Source organism: Lissotriton vulgaris, chromosome 6, assembly GCF_964263255.1.
Source record: "Lissotriton vulgaris chromosome 6, aLisVul1.2, whole genome shotgun sequence".
NCBI classification, from domain to species: Eukaryota; Metazoa; Chordata; class Amphibia; order Caudata; family Salamandridae; genus Lissotriton; species Lissotriton vulgaris.
The window spans coordinates 1,611,555,610-1,611,572,976 of NC_141694.1; the positions used below are offsets into that span (position 1 = coordinate 1,611,555,610).

The 17,367-nt window shown below is 45.0% G+C and overlaps 1 protein-coding gene across 1 annotated transcript in view; it reads left to right on the forward strand.

Moving 5' to 3' along the window:
- Nucleotides 1-1,008: 1,008 nt before the first annotated feature.
- LOC147709203 (GTP cyclohydrolase 1-like) overlaps nucleotides 1,009-17,367 on the forward strand; it is a 38,430-nt gene continuing 22,071 nt past the window's right edge. The window contains exon 1 of the mRNA XM_086927779.1: nucleotides 1,009-1,773. Within this exon, the coding sequence (XP_086783905.1) occupies nucleotides 1,443-1,773 (331 nt within the window). The 5' untranslated portion in view covers nucleotides 1,009-1,442. The remainder of the gene's footprint in view (nucleotides 1,774-17,367) is intronic.

Consider the following 17,367-nt stretch of genomic DNA (forward strand, 5'->3'; position numbering starts at 1 on the left):
CACAGCTTTTTACTTTTCCCTTTTTTGGCCAATCTTTTCTACTAGTCCGGGTGGGAGGGCTTTAGTTGGCTTTGTTTGCTTGCCCTATTTTCTGCACCAGAAGCCGGGTTCACAGACCTCCGATCATAAAGGACAGACTGTGACTGTCCCAATTCTTGTCACATAGCATCTGAATGAGAAAAACAGAGGTCACTTTTTCTAGCTCCTTCTGCTCTGATGTTGAACATATTTGCCTTTGTTTCAGAGGTTGTGCCTTCATCTGCCCTTTACTCCATAGTCTTACAGATACACAACCAAACTGTGCAAATTCCCTCAACAAATGCGAAAAGTGTGTCACTCTTGTTCCCTTCACTTTAAATGCTCTGTCCTCATTTACTCAACAAGAAACATTAAGGGACTATCGCATTGTAGGAAATGTCTGTCGCATGTTCATGGCCCATCCCTTCCCATACTCTACACAAGTATGCACCATTTGCGTGCCTCCCTCTTTGCTCAGTTGAGCCTCTCCGAAACGAGAAAGGTGCTCAGGAACATGGGGGCTCAGAGTGACCGCCTGTAATGTTACGAAGAGTGCACCGGGAAACAAAATATAACACTGAGGGGCCTGCGGTCAAAATTTGTGGCAATATCAGTGAGATGAGATCAGCAGGCGCGCAACGCCCATTGGGTTCAAATGGGTTCAACCCCCTTCCCCCCCCCCCCCCCCTTCAACCGTAGTGTGTGACAACTTCCCCGGCACACACAGCCCCACCCGAGTTCTTCAGGTTTTTACAATCCCATGTGCTTGTTATGAGGCTTTGTTGTTTTTTCCTCATCCATCCTTAGAGCCTCTGCATCTCCACCCTACCTATTGTTGGAAGATTTCGCCCGCCCCCCTGTCAGACCATCCCTTCTGGAAATTCCTGATTACCTCATAGGCCCGTCTGCCCCCTGGCGGGCATGCGGAATGCCCACGCCACGGCGTGATTAACTCACTTATCTACTGTGTCCCAATCGGTGTCCTATTGGCGCTGCGCGTCAGGCGCTGCGCAGCCCGGGGCAGCGCTGCATTCGCTCTGCTTGGCGGGGAGAAGGATAAATACTGCCAGGCGGGGGGAGAAGCCCTGCAGAGCCGCACAGGGAGCAGTCCGAGGATCGTCCGAGGGTCTCTTTAAGGACGGACACACGGGTGTAGAGAGAGAGAGACCCTGTAACCTCGGTTCTCCCTCTGCCAAACTCACCCTACGCGCATTAAGTGCTGACAGCAGTAGCAGCCTGTTGAAGACAGTGCCCCAGTGCAACCAGCAGCATAGTGCCCGCAAAGGAGTCCAGTGCCAACCGAGGTTACCCACAGCCAGCAGCAGAAGCGACCGAGTGAACCCTCACCCAAGAGCGCCCAGCAGCAGAAACAGCCGCGGACCCGCAGCGCCTGAAAGCCCTCCGAACCCCCGCTACCGACAACCATGCACTGCGAGCAGCAAGTCCCGGTCGAGCAGATGAACGGCTTCCACCTCAGCAGCGCGGAAATGAACTGCAACTGCCTGAGCGCCTACAGCGCCAACAGCGGCCCCGTGGCCGAGGTGAAGAAGGCGCTAAAGCAGTGCAACTTCTCGGCGTGCACAAAGGACGGGGCCAAGGAGCCCGAGGACCAGCTGTCCTCCCTGCAGGACGCCTACACCACCATCCTCCGGGGCTTGGGCGAGGACCCTGCCCGGGACGGGCTGCTCATGACCCCCAGCCGGGCGGCCAAGGCCATGCAGTTCCTCACCAAGGGCTACAAAGAGGACGTCCGAGGTAAGAAGCATTGGCGCGGGCAAGTGTGCGGCGGTGTATTATGTTCAATAATGTGATATATCCTGATGTGTCGAGTTAGGAGTGTTTTCTCCGTAAGATGCATCAGCACCTCGTGAGGGGTAGTAACTAGTAGGCGCTATATGATTGCCGTTACACTGCTTCTTGGCTCTGTTTTGCAACAAAAAAAAAAAGCTTCCACTTTTGGTATATATAATACTTGTGTGGCAGGCTGCAAGAGGAGGGAGCGAGAGAGCGACAGAGAGGGGGGGGGGGGGCAGTTTGCAGTGTGTGACAACACCAGCGACGACAGGAGGTGGAAAGAAAGTCTGTCTCTCAATGAGATATATACAAGTAATGAGCACGGCGCAAGGATGAAGAACCCACTGTGTTTTAAGGACGCTAGGGCTTCGATGCAGGACCGCCAAACAGATTTTTGGTTATGAAAATGGAACAAAAATCAGAGCAACTCTAATCTTTAAATCTTCAGGTGTAAGACAGAATATTTAAAATGTTGTAGAGAGTTTGTTATTTCACAATTCTCAGCTTGGAAGGGCTGGTCTGTCTGCCCTGCAGTGCAAGGAGAGAGCCCCTCCACCAGTAAAGCATGAGAATAGAGCATCTATGAGTGTGGCAGCACCATAAAGTCGAGCCTCTCAGTACAGTAACAGCTGGCATGGCAATAAAGTGTAAAGCAATGGGAAGGACCAGTTTTCGGTACAGAAGTAAGGATTAGGCTTTCTGTACATGAGAGATGCTAGCGGGGTCTGGTGGTTTAGTGCACTTATGCATCCACTCTAGGGGCTAGTGTCTGACCTCATGGTCACAGGTTCAGCCTTTCATCCTTTTGAGGTTGATAAAATGAGTACCATTGAGTTGTGTAACAATAAACGTTTTATTTATCTCCGAGGAGCCCACGGGTAATCATGCGCTGTACAAATACACGTTATGTTATGTCTGTCAGCACAGGAGAAGACCTAGCACATCAATAGAGCAGATAAGGGGGGCTAATCTGTCAGTACAGCACAGAAAGAAGCTTGCACATCAATAGAGCAGATAGTCTGTCAGCAGAGTACAGGAGAAGAGCTAGCACATCAATAGAGTGACTAAGGAGGGCTAGTCTGTCAGCACAGCACAGAAAGAAGCTAGCACATCAATAGAGCAGATAAGGGGGCTAGTCTGTCAGCAGAGCACAGGAGACGAGCTAGCACATCAATAGAGTTGGTAAGGAGGGCTAGTCTGTCAGTACAGCACAGAAGGAAGCTAGCACATCAAAAGAGCAGGTAAGGAGGGCTAGTCTGTCAGTACAGCACAGAAGGAAGCTAGCACATCAAAAGAGCAGGTAAGGAGGGCTAGTCTGTCAGCAGAGTACAGGAGAAGAGCTAGCACATCAAAAGAGCAGGTAAGGAGGGCTAGTCTGTCCGCACAGCACAGAAAGAAGCTAGCACATCAATAGAGCAGATAAGGGGGCTAGTCTGTCAGCAGAGCACAGGAGACGAGCTAGCACATCAATAGAGCAGATAAGGGGGCTAGTCTGTCAGTAGAGCACAGGAGACGAGCTAGCACATCAATAGAGTTGGTAAGGAGGGCTAGTCTGTCAGTACAGCACAGAAGGAAGCTAGCACATCAAAAGAGCAGGTAAGGAGGGCTAGTCTGTCAGCAGAGTACAGGAGAAGAGCTAGCACATCAATAGAATGACTAAGGAGGGCTAGTCTGTCAGCACAGCACAGAAAGAAGCTAGCACATCAATAGAGCAGATAAGGGGGCTAGTCTGTCAGCAGAGCACATGAGAAGAGCTAGCACATCAAAAGAGCAGGTAAGGAGGGCTAGTCTGTCAGCAGAGCACATGAGAAGAGCTAGCACATCAAAAGAGCAGGTAAGGAGGGCTAGTCTGTCAGCACAGCACAGAAAGCAGCTAGCACATCAATAGAGCAGATGCGGAGGGCTAGTCTGTCAGCACAGGAGAAGAGCTAGTACATCAATAGAGCTGGTAAGTAGGGCTAGTCTGTCAGCACAGCACAGGAGAAGAGTTAGTACATCGATAAAGCACTAAAGGAGTGCTTGTCTCCAAGCACACAAGACGAGCCAGAAAAAAAACAAGCATCTGCAATACAATAGGTCTCACATTTATGCCAGTTTGAGCTATTGGCATTGTAAATTACAATTGCCTGTTATTTACAATGGCTATAGCTTAAACTCTCGCAAATGCGAGACCCATTGCGTTCCAAATGTTTGAAGGCATCGCTGAGTTGCCCCCTTCTGTCTCCCATGGCCCCTGAAGAGCTCCCTGTTTGCTACGAGTTAAATAAACAAGCAGGTGGTCACAACTTCACACAAGAGTCCCTCCTGCAGTAAGAGAAACTCATTAAAGAAAATAGCTTTACAGACTAAAGAAGACAGACTGAGTAACAACTAAAGTTAAAGGGCCAGTCCTCATGGGAGGTCGCAAATGAAGACAAGGCGGTACTAAGGAGGTACTAACAAGCCTAATAATGAATCAGAAGCCAGCATTTACGAAGGGCAATGACACAAGCCAATGACAGCTTGTTAATTTAGGAGCCAATGGTTTGGCAGTGAGCCCACAGCAGAGGTGCTGTCCCAAGAGGCAGGGTTGGAGTTAAGAGATTTTTTGATAGTTTGGCTAAGGGCTGGTACAGAGGGGGATAAAGGACTCAATAGGTCACACCGTTGGTGACCATGTGTACTTATGTCTTGTTTGACACTCATTTTGCACGCACATTTGTATGTCTTCTATGTATGGATAGTGAATGAGTAGTGGTATCCGCATAGTCTATAAGACACCAGGCCAAACTCAGCGGCCTAATCAAGTGTCCAGGAGATCAATATGAAACAGCCACTTACTTCATCAGACTCTATTCATGCATGATTTCTGCAGTCCTCAGAAGTGCAGATTCTAGGGTGCCAATCTTTAACACCTTCAGTGAACACAGATTTTTTTTAGCCCACAGCAGGGTGTTTGAGTTCTTACTTTAAAACAAGGCCTACCGTGCACATGCTGTTGTTTAAAGCCAGGTCTGGGTAATGTTCACACATGATATGGGGTCCTCTTAACTGCTCGCTGCTGGTCACTGTGGAATGCCATGGAGGTCAGGTAGTGTGGATGTGCCAATGCTTTCACTGAAAACAAAAGGTCCATCCACCACACAAGGAAACCAATGCTATATTATATTTTTAATCCATATGTTTCCTTTTTTATATATGAGTAGAAAATGCATTTTACTTTATTCTGCCTAGGTGTACAGTTAGTTGGCTGTTGAATCTTGGTACCAGCTCTAAATTGTCACATGACCTTGGCACCATGCACTGAACCCATGGGACTGGTGTCCATTTATGCATATGGTGCTCTGAGGAAATGGCTACTAATGTCATGGTTGGCAGGTGCTGGTGATAGCAACAATTACCCTCTGTCTATGTGACATTTCAGATCACGGATAGCAATCAGTAGGAGAGACAGGAACAGGCAGTAAACCCTATGCTAAGAGCTCTGTTTTTTTCTGCTATGTCTGTCCTCTGCCTGCCACCTACTCTCAATAGCAAATAAGAGCATGAGGGGCTAAGAAAGAAGTCAAACTTGAAATAATTCAAAGGGCAATTAACATACCCCTGGTATTTTGGTGAACTGAGGTCACTTAGAATTGGTGCCGAAGTCATGCTGCAAACAGTGCAGCTTTCAAATGCTTATCTATGAAAGTGTTCATGTTGGATGCACTAGCAAAATACCAGCAGGTTTCCCGTCTCTATACTTCCGAAATTGATGGGCACATACCTGGTTTTGTACTGATCTCTTTGGAAATCAGACCTATTTGGAGAAAGGGTTATCTGCTTACTGTCCTACTGGGTATGGACTTCCTGACTCATTCGGACCTTGCACAACATCACTGTTTTCACAATGCCATCTACATTAACTCCTTTGCCATAGTTAGTATAGTTGGTATGTTTTTGTTTCTGTTAGACCTGGCATCCTTGGCGTGATTTCCCTGACTTTTTGCCTCTACCTCCTGTGTTTTTGATGCTGTGTTGGATTTCGTTTTTGCTGGTTTAGATGCTTTGAGCACTTTACCATGCTGATCAGTGTCAAAGTGCAAGTGCTCCCTGTATAAATTGTTGTTGTGATTGGTTTTCTCTGATTGGCATATTTGATTTACCAGTATGTCCCTAGTAAAGTACACTAAGTGTGCCAGGGCTGATAAATCAAATGCTACTAATGGGCCTGCAGCACTGATTGTGCCACCCACATGAGTAGCCCTCAGGTTTTATAAAGTATCCCAAAAGGGGGCATTAATCATGATGGTTAGACTTTGCGACCTCCGATGTGATTTGTCTATTGGAGCAACCCGCGCCTCTGTCATATAGCTCACTTACATTAAAAACCATCCAGATTAATCTGGGAATGGACCCTACACAAGTCCTTATATCTGCTTTCTTGCGGTCATCAACATTAACCTTTAACTCATCCCGAGTCACACTGTTCTTAAACCAGTCTTTAAGATGTGGATGTGAGCACAAAAAGGACAAGGGTATGTGATTGTCAGGACATGGTCATGAGGATTCTATAATGCCCGGCCCCTTTGTTATCGGAATGGAATTTTGTTTATGTAATGCTGGGACATATATCACATGATTGGGCTTATTTAAGGCTGTGTGCAGCATTAAATAAGGAGGCAAGCCAATACCCAGTCCCGGCCAAAAATGTGAAACAAAGGAGCAAATGATAAAATCAAATCACAAGAAACTAAGCCCACATTCAGAATATATGCCACTTTGTCTCTAAAATAGGCATTGCAACCAGCTTTAACAACATGCATGTTCAACAAGTTAATATTATTCTATTTACATGTCTATTGATTTGGCATACAAATATATGTTTAATTAATCCTTGCAGCGGGCAGGAGGCAGCACTGCAGTGTATTAGTTCACAGGTATCACATTTTAGATATCTTGTTGTTAACTTTGTACCGTACCCAGAACAGTTTTTTTTCTCTTTGTACTTCATTCTCCTGGACTTATCCGCAGCATATGACATGGTCTCATACCCCATCCTAATCTAGCACCTGCACGAGATTGGCATCCACGGACTTGATCTCTGCTGGATCTGCTCCTTATTAACAGATAGAACACAAGCTGACACCATGGTACCTTACTCCCCCAAAACCTCATCTGAGGAGTGCCTCAAGGTTCATCGCTTAGCCCCACCTTCTTCAACACATTTATAATCCCGCTGGCTAACGTCATCCTTGCAAACAGCATCAACAGCCTCTCCTACATCAATGGCACGCCACACATACTTTCCCTCTCAGATAAGACCCCCAACACAAGAATCAAGGGCCCGATGAGGGTACATCTCATTTACCGACTCTAGAATACCGAATTTTACCGAATCGGTATTCTAGATTCGGTATATGAGATGTAGTAAATAATTCGGAAATTTTTACAGAATCATTATGATTCGGTAATTGCCATTGATTCAGGATTCAATGTCAATTACCGAATCGGTAAATACTGATTCGGTAAAATTACCGAATTGTCAAGGGGAAAGGGTGTCACTTTAAAACCTTGTTCCACCCCTGATTCTGGCTTGTGTGCCATGCGGCACACATACATGCCCTTAGGTCATGTATAAGTGTCACATGGCACAGGTGTACATGCACAGATGTGCATGTACACTGGAATTCGTTATTTACCACTGAATATTATTTTGTGGTAAATAACGAATTCTTAAGGGCCTGTGGCACTGTTTTCAGTGCCACCTACATTTAGATTTACCGATTCGGTAACTTTACCGATTCGGTATTTTACAGAATCGGTAAATTTACCGAATGGGTAAATTTACTGATTCTGTAAATTTTAGGCCCCCTACATATCAAAAACCAAATACCGGTCGGTAACGGCCAAAATCGGCCGATACCGACCGGTATTTGGTGTCCTACATCTGGCCCCCAGTTCCCCACTTGCATGACTGAAGTCGCCAGCTAGATAAAAGTAAGTTATCTCAAGCTCAACAAGGACAAGACAAAAGTTGTGATGTTTGACAAGAACTCCTCACCATGGGACTCCAAATTGTGTCCTGCTAAACGTAGAACCACACCCAGCAGCCAAGGCCAAGAAGTGCAGATGCACACTGGTTCTAAACTAGACTTAACTAAAAGTCTGCACACTAAAGAGCTTAAAGCAGATTCCGGCAAGCACGTCCCACAGAGACATGTGAGCAATCCCTTACCTGTCTGTGGGCCTAGTACTGAGAGCACGTATCAGAAAGACCGCAGAAGCCGGGGGCAGCATGTGTGGCTGCCCAGTTTACTCTAGGAATTACTACAGCTACAGGCCAAAGATCATGGCATTTAGCTATAATATGTTCTGACTGCTCTATTTGTGCCGGAAACCAGGATGCAACCTTAAGCCATGGTTCAGCTGAAGCAGGGGATGCTTTGTGAAGCTCAGAACTCACGTCACCACTGCCACATCGGAAGTAAACTCAATGCAAGCAGGTGGACTAATGCATTATGCACATCGAGTAACGTACTTCTAGCAGTATGCATTTATTACACATTTAGAATGAGATAATGTAATTTCTGCTGCACCATATTCTGTATTGTTTCTAAAATATAGCATGCCCATAGTTGGTCACATATGGAAAGATGCTTGCAAGCAAGACACATATTGGCCTGCAGAAAAAACATCACTTTTGATAGGCCTTGAATTTAATGTTTTATCGAAATTTAGAAGTGGATGCTGCTGTATCCCGCCCAAGAGTTCAGTGGAATGTAAACCTAAAATGGTATACACGGTTGTGTGATGTGTCTCTGCTGTTAACTGCACATTGTACTTTGGTAAAGATTGTGTTATAATCTGCTATGCTTGTGATGCCTTGTGTGCACACCTCCTTTGTTTGCTGCTCTGCTCAGCAGTGTGTGATGTCATGGAATGTTGGTGAGTGACTGGAGTTTGCTTGGCAGTTAGAGAGAGTGGGCTGAGCAGAGAGGATACTGCTCCTGGTGGAGTGCTTAACTATGTGACGTGTAACCTGTATCCTAACCTATAACCTTTTCAATAAACCTACAACCTGACCCATCTACATGAACTGGCTGCCTGACTCCTGCTTACCAAGGGGTGTCTTTTAAATCACAACACTGGCGATGACCGGAAAGCAAACTTACATGTAAAAGAAACTGATGGAAACAAAGAGAAAAAAGAGAGTAAAAACATAAAAAAAGGAAAAGAAACATCTGTACCCCACCAGTGTCTTTCCTAACAACCAGCCTAAGGATAAAAACCTGAAAGACTGTAAGCCTAATATAGTGGCTACTGATCTGATGAACTAAGATGATCGCTAGAATGCAGAGCGCTGATAAGTTGTCACTGGCTGAGCCACGTCTGGTAGAAATTCGGATTTAATTGGATTTATATTAAACGAATAATGGATACCGAAGACTCCAAGCCTAGGGAAGTTGCCAGCTGAACTTCATATGCACACAGTTGGCTAATTAATAGAGTTGAACTATCACCTAATCTGCACCAATATCTGGTGGAGTTGGTTTGCAGTCAGCATTCCTGGTGGTGAGTGAACTGGCAGTGAGTTTTATACATTTTATTTTTACAATTGACTTACTTTGAGCCCCGGCATGCAAATGACTTGATGTGTTGTTATTTGGAGGAGCGGGCTGTTGCCAAAATCAATCAATGCATTGCCATGGGTAGCTGAGTGCTCACAAATGCACAAAGAGAGGGCGACCAGTGCGTATCATCTGTTGAAGGCAGCTTGTCATCAAGGGTGCGTGCTCAGCTGGTAGGCGAAAGTTAATCGCAATTTGCACTGGAGGCTTTAAATTAGCTTTACCTTACTCTGTCACAGTAGAGGTGTGAGCACTGGGAACCATGGGTGGTGGTTCAAATGTGGTGTGTGGCATGTGTTAATGCTGATTCTTGCAGCAAGGTCCATTATCTGTGTGATCTGTGTGACTTGGATCCCAAGCACGGGCTCCTAAGCGCAAAGGAATAAAATCCTGAGCTTGCCCAGTGCTGTACCAATGATGATAAGATCAGTGTTGCCTGGGAATGGCCTAATTGTGATAAGAGAACACATTACAGAGACGTAGTAACAAAAGACCAGACTGCAGACCGACTGAAAGTCAATGCGGGAATCAGCATCATGATCGGAGTCAGCATCATTTGTTTAGAAACGTCCCAAAGTGTGTGCAATGTTATAATGAGAGGCCAAAACCGCTACGTAGGATCAAAACGGGGACGCGGCATTAGTATCAAGACAAATTTAATTGTTAACTGCATTGAAGTCTCAAAATTGTTTCCGGAACACATATATCAAAGTAATGTGTCTCTAAGTATTGGATCTACACTCAGGGGCAGATTTACACGCCCCTTGCGCCCCTTTTACGGTGCCGTTGCATCACTTTTGTGACGCAGTGGCGGCGCAAAAGATGCGCCATGGTGCGGGGTACTTACAATGTGAAGCATCTGGGAGATGCGCCACGTTGTAAAGCCCTGCCCCAGAAGGAGGCATTCCTGCGCAGGGGGGGGGGGACGTTCCGGCGCAAGAACGCCTCGTAAAAGTGGCTGAGTGAAATCTACAGGATTTCACTCAGTCACTTTTGGGCCCATGCTGCGTCAAAACCCTGCACATGCTTGAAGCAGGCGTAAGGATTGACGCAGCATTGTGAGAATAGGGCCCCCAAGAGCATTTCTGGAGCTGCGTCTCGCTTGCGACGCAACACCAGCAATGTGCCACTTTTACGGCACAGATGCGTCACGCACCTGTGCCGTTTTTGCCTCATGGTGCGCCGCATTGTAAATGCAGCGCATCCATGGTGGCGGAGGCATGGCGCAAAATAGCTGGCGCATCCCTGCTGATATGCTGGGATAATAATAATAATAAAACCATTTCTAAAGCGCCTAGTTACACTAAAGACAGTGTGTCCCCGCGCTAAGATTGCTGTTCACCCCCAAGAGGCAGCTGACCTAAAGCAAGGAGCCAGAGCAAAAGTGGAAGCAAGGGACGTTAGTTAACAGGAAAGAGGTGGGTTTTGAATTTAAGTCGGAATCCCATTTCTGACGGTTCCATACGGAGATGGATGGGAAGCTCATTCCAGTATTTACTCGCCAGAAACCTGAAAGAGCGGCCACCCATCCTGGCCTTATGAATACGAGGCACCCTAAACATCATTGTTCCTACAGATCTCAGATTCCGTATAGAACAATGAATAGTTAGGAGTTTTTACAAATATTCTGGGCCTTTCCCTTGAGCAATGCGATGTGCAAAGCACAATGTTTTGAACTTAATACGTTCCTTAATGAAAAGTCAATGGAGCTTCGACAGTGCCAATTTCCCTGATGTTTTGCGAGGCAGGTTCAGTACCAAGCGAGCAGCTGCATTTTGAACACATTGCAGCTGATGTAATCCTTTCTTGCTTAAACCTATAAGCAGGGAATTACCATAGTCAAGATGGGGCGTGACCAATGCGTGAATAAGCGTCTTCCTAGCACTGATAGGCAAAAGATCTAGTACTTTTCGTAATGTTTTAAGTATGCCGTAGCATCTTCCTGTTACTTTACTAACATGTTGTTTAAAAGATAGACTAGGGTCCAGTGTAACTCCTAAATTCTTCACCGACTCTGAGGGAGTGGGTGTCGGGCCTAATTCAGGTGGCCACCACGCAGGAGACCAAGCAGAAGGAGATTTACCGATAACCAATAGTTCAGTTTTATCACCATTAAGGCGCAGACAGTTGTCATTCATCCAACTTGCCACTGATAGAAGGCAGTTGGAGAAATTGGTTGCATCTTCCTTCTGACCCTGCGTGAGTGTAATCATTAATTGAGTATCATCGGCCTATGTGACGATGTCTACTCCAAATGATTCCACGATATGAGCCAGGGGTTCCATGTATAGATTAAACAGTGTAGGGCTCAGACTGGAGCCCTGTGGAACCCCATGTCTCATCCCCCAGGGGGAGGATTTGAAAGGAGGGCAGTGCATTTGATGCACCAGTTATTGTAAATCTGCCCGCAGAGTACACATGTTGCAATCATTGAGTGGTATTCGATTATATAAGGCTGAATCAGTTGAGAACACAACACCCCTAGTCGTCTACATGCCCAAATTCTCAAACTCTGAAGGAGGTAGTACTTGCAACGCGTGTTGCTTTTCCTCTCGATGTGAAGTTGGGTGCCCTGATTCCCTCTTGATGTGAAGTTAGGTGCCTAGTTTCCTTTTAACTTGACAACATGATATTGTACAACAATGCGATACACTGAAGGGTTCACTAATTAAATTTGCTGCTGATATCAAGTTGAGACCCGGGCTTCTTTCACTTTCAAACTACTGTTACGTAAGCGTGACATTAGATGATAAACGCGAGGGACTGACGAGTTCCAGCTCCATTTAATTGTGCAGCTATATACACACAAGCAATCTACTGCTGTGTGTAAGATACTGTAATGGGCGAGATACAGGGCAATGAATGTCTGGAGACCTGATACTAGATGTTGTTTGTCCTGATAGGATGTAATAGATAAATGTTTTTTTTTATTGATTCTAAGTGTAAAAACAGTATATAGAATGTTCATGGATACAAGTGTACATGAAATAGACACTGTGGTCTCTGTTTTTTACAGTTAGGCACAATAAGGTGTACCTAGAGCATGGAGAGTTGGTTTGGTATATCACTTTATAGGTAAGTGAAGCCAATACCAAGTATGTCAAGCTCCTTTTGGGTAATGTCAGTATATGAAGTTTTTAATGTTTTTCATTTGGTTTTCAGAATAGACACACCCCTTAGAAGTGAGTTGGGTCGTTGAACACTTGACTGCCCTGTTCCTGTGGTGGCCAGTATATTTTCAATGTTTCCCTTATGCAGAGTGACTACTCAACTACGGTCCTGATGTATGCCACTGGATCTCTTTATGGGACCAATTTGCGGCAGAAACATGTTGACCTACATTTAGGAATATATTGGCTTAATCCCTGGTCCTCTTTTTTTTACTGTGTCATTGAGGCCACCCAATAAAGATTTAGTGGACCCAGAGAGAAATTTTTAAATCACTAACCTTTTCCTGCCCTCTGCCCCTCATTTATCTCTGTTCATACGCTCATCTTGAGACAACACCTCAGCTCCTCCCCACGGGGAGTTGTAGCCCACCCCTCGGTATGAGGAGGGAACCCATATGATGAAGCATGTCACCCAACGGTGAGTGAGGGTTCTCGTCCTGAAGGGAAATTAAAAAAAATGCCTTTTATGAATGTTGTAGGCAAGAGTCTTGTGAGAAGTTAGTGCTCCTTGTTTGCGTCTTTACTCCTATAAGAGTATGCAGGAGTCGTATGTGAAATTGTGGTCCATGTTTTAGGTATCTGGTCCTGCGACTGTGTGCGGTAGAGGGTCTCCATGTTTTGCATGTGTATGATTGGTGTATAGTGTCATTTAGTTTCCTGGTCCTGCAAGAGAATGCACTAGGGGGTGAGTGTTTTTGTTCCCCTGTCCTGCAAGAGTATGTATTTTATTATTTCCTATCTTATGTTTCCTCTTTGCATTTTATTATTTTCTAAGGGAAGGAGGTGTGTTATAGTCTTCTATGCTAGTGATGCATTCAGTGCACAACTCCATTTTTTCCTGCTCTGCTCAGCAGTGTTTGATGTCATGAATAACTGGAGGTTGCTGGGCAGTTAGAGAGAGTGGGATGAAAAGAGAGGATGCTGCTCCTGGTGGGGTACTTTACTATTGAACCTGTAACCTCTTCAATAAACCTACAACCTGTTATTCTACATGAGCTGGCTACCTGACTTCTGCTTACCAAGAGGGTATCTTTCAATGACAACAGATATCAAGAGAACCACATAGTTAAACGCTCCCTGCTGTCATCTGCGTAGCCTGCAGGTCACAAGTATGAATCCCATCAAGGCCATCTCTGCCTTCAAACCACTTGAGAGCGGTACAATCGAGTACCATTCAATTGGTCAATAATAATATCAGTTTGCCGCAATGTTTAGAAACAGGATAAGTGGCTGATAGTCACTACTTGGAATACTACTACATTAGTATACCATTACAGAGAACATACATACAGCACGGGAGGGATACCTGTAGGGTGACCAGATTTTTAAAGCCCAAAACCAGGATATTCAACAGACACAGAAGTAGGATTGTAATTATAACTGCAGTCGACAAAGTATACAATTACACAAAAGCTAGAGACAATGTTAGATAAATGCGCATTTTATACTAATTGCGATACCCATTGCGTAACATTAGACAGTAATTTCTGTGGTAATCACAGGGTGCATTTAATGCAAATATTCTAATCCTTATTAAGTTTCCATTTACAGCGTGAAAACATGACAATAACTAAGCTGAGACAGGGTTAGGGTTGGGAACCATTGCAATGGAGGATATGGTAGTGCCAGCTGACCTGAAATGCTCTGTGCAGACTCCTAGTTCCTGTTTTGATTGTCGTGCCTGGTTTGTGGATCACAAATTAAAGTTTTTGCAATTGTTTTTAAAATGACATATACCACAAAACTAAGGCATGTTAACGCATGCTGTATGGCATGTTACATGTCAAGCTTATTATCCGAATTAAGTTATCAGAATGGAGCAATTGTTTTCAGTAAAGAGATGCTTTTCTTTCGAGCTCTCTGTAATAAGCATCATCACAACAGTGGGTCAGATCCATGAACAACACTCAAAGGGTGGAGCTCTTGCTCACCTGACCTCCTTTAAAAAACCAAGAATTTAATTTGGAGAAAACTGTCAGGACTTGGGACGTGTGCCCAAAAATCAGGAAAGTCTTGGCAAATTAGGGACATCTGGTCATCTTAGATATCTGTATATATCCAATCTTGGGTAAGTTCAAAGAAACCCCTAGCCAAAGACAAACCCGTCTGGCATTGTTTCAACAGCAATTCAAGAATACAGTACAATGCAACAGATAATCAGTCAGTATGGTAACAGAAGCAGGGCTTGTTTCTCACTACAATATTCATAACCTTCAGACTGGACTATGTAAACGCCTTCTACGCCAGGTTAACAAGTCTCTACTCCGAAAACTCCAGGCCATACAGAACACCGCAGCCAGACTCGTCCTTGGCATCCCCCGACATGAGCACATCACCCAGCACCTGTGCAACCTCCAATGGCTCCCCATCGAGAAAAGAGTAACCTTCAAGATACTCACCCAGGCCTACAAATGCCTCCACAACACCAGACCCCAATACCAAAATGAGAGAATCTCCTTCCACGTACCCAAATGGAACCTCCGATCTGCCGACCTCGACCACGCCGAACCCCCACGCATTCGCAGAGCAAGAATGGGTGGAAGAACCTTCTCCTACATCGCAGCCAAGACCTGGAACGAACTGCTGATCAACATCAGGCGCACCCCCACCCTGCACATCTTCAGGAAGACCCTCAAGACCTGGCTCTTCGACTGACCAGAGCTGCTTCCCCCGACCCTCCCCCAGTGCCTTGAAACCCTCGCGGGTGAGTAGCACGCTTATAATTCCACTGATTGATTGAATAATTCAACCACAGAAGAAACTTGGAAAGATAGGAGATCCATAACAAGTGTAAATCATGCATAACTTTGTGTCAGCAATACAAAAGAATATGCAACAAGTCTAAGAACAGAATCCTGATGTGCCAGACATCCTTGCATGATGAACCATTCAGTGTGGAGTAACAGGATCTAGCAAGCCTACCATTGTTACAAGACAGGTCGGTTTGATTTTGGCTATTTGTGTTTGTTGACCACTTCTTAGAAGCCAACAAAGTGAAAATACCACTTATCAGGACAGCGCTACACCAAATGAGGCAAATACAATGGCAAATATTCCAACCCTAGAGCCTAAAAACGAACTTCACCTTGATCTTAAACCTTGCCCTACCCATAACCCTAATATTAAATCTTATCCCAGCTCTCGCCCTAAGCTTAAACCTAAACGTAACCCCAACAGTAACCCTGCATTTTACTTAAGAGTAACTCCGACTATAAACCAGGGCTAAGCCCATCATCTACTACCAACCCATAAACGGAACACTATGCTGTGTAGTGGTCTTGTCAGTTGTGGCGCTGTCTGTGATGACAATTTCTATGTTGTGGTGTCTATGTAATTGAACACTCATGCAGTACATTCTATGTAATTGAACTCTCATGTAGTGAATTATATGTAACTGAACACGCATGCAGTGAATTCTCAGTACTCTGGGTGCACTGGAGAATTGCAATGTGAAGCACTACAGAATACAATCTACTACTATAATATTGCCATTAGTATAATCATGTCCACAATGCATGGCCCAAGGAGTGAAAACAACTTCCATGATTCATTCAAAAGATGTATCATACAGTGTAAACAGTGTAAAATAGTGTTTGTAAAGTCTGCCTCTCTAGCTGCATCTTCCTCATAACTGCACTCAGAAGCTTGGGAGCTCCTTAACAAATGTGGTTTGAATCATTGGTGGAAGTTTAAGTAAGACGCAGCTGTACTGTGTCTCCGGGTGCCAGAGAACTTGAGCGGGTGGTGCTAGGGGAGGAGCAAAGAATGCAGAAGTGGTCTCATGGATTTAGTTTGTTGATGGGGGGCGGGGGAGGTGCAGGTACCTACACCAGAGCTACCTTATGCTGCAGTAACCTATCTGGATCAGTGGCACTTGAAGATGGCCCAGTAACTAAAGGGAACCACAAACCTGAGAGATGGGCAAGATGCATGAAAATGCTCTCCAAAATGTATTTATCATGTCATGCCAGGCTAGCTCTCCAGAACAACTTCACACAATAATGCAGCAGAATGGGTAGAAAGAAGAGTTCCCGCCTGTGTTAGGAATGCCAGCATTATTTATAAACCCAGTTCCCCATCTTTTTCACAGAGGAAGTCTACAGTAGCTTGCCTAAGGTACAAACCTTGTTAAACTTTGATTGGAACCGTACAAACCTTGTTGGGTTGCCTTAGATTTCTTTTTTTGAGAAGAAAAGCTCTGAAATTTGAAAGCACTTATTTTCACATATGTTGGTAAAACATTTTATAGGCTATGCAGGAAGGATATGTTTGAGGTTTTCTCCCAAATAAGTCAGAAGAAAGAAATAGGTGTTTCAAATGAATTCACACTTGGTGTTAGAGCACACCAGTATTTATTAACGCTGTCTAGACATCTATCGACTGTGTCCTCCCTGTCCAGATTAGGGAAGGGCTACACTTCTAATGGACACTGAGCCGCCTACAAAGGGTCCATCCCAACACCAACGTTGTCCATGCATGTTCCGAGAGCAGGCGCATAAATTCATTCAAGCACAGCAGCAATCTGAGGCGGACTTGTTGCCTGCCATACTGTCTGTACACCCCTGGCACTCTGCTTTAACTGAGAAACCACGGCATAGAGGAGACCCACCACATGGTTAAATTAATGATTACATGCCAGTCCTAGATGTGACTTAGATGGCTCTGCCTTGGTGCCAGTAAAACTGAGTTTCTATTCAGTGTTAACTAAAGGATTTTGGGGGCCCTGGGAAAAACAAATGTTGGGGCCCTTGTATGGATCAAGTTGGATTTTTCTAATCCATGTTCTATTAATTCAA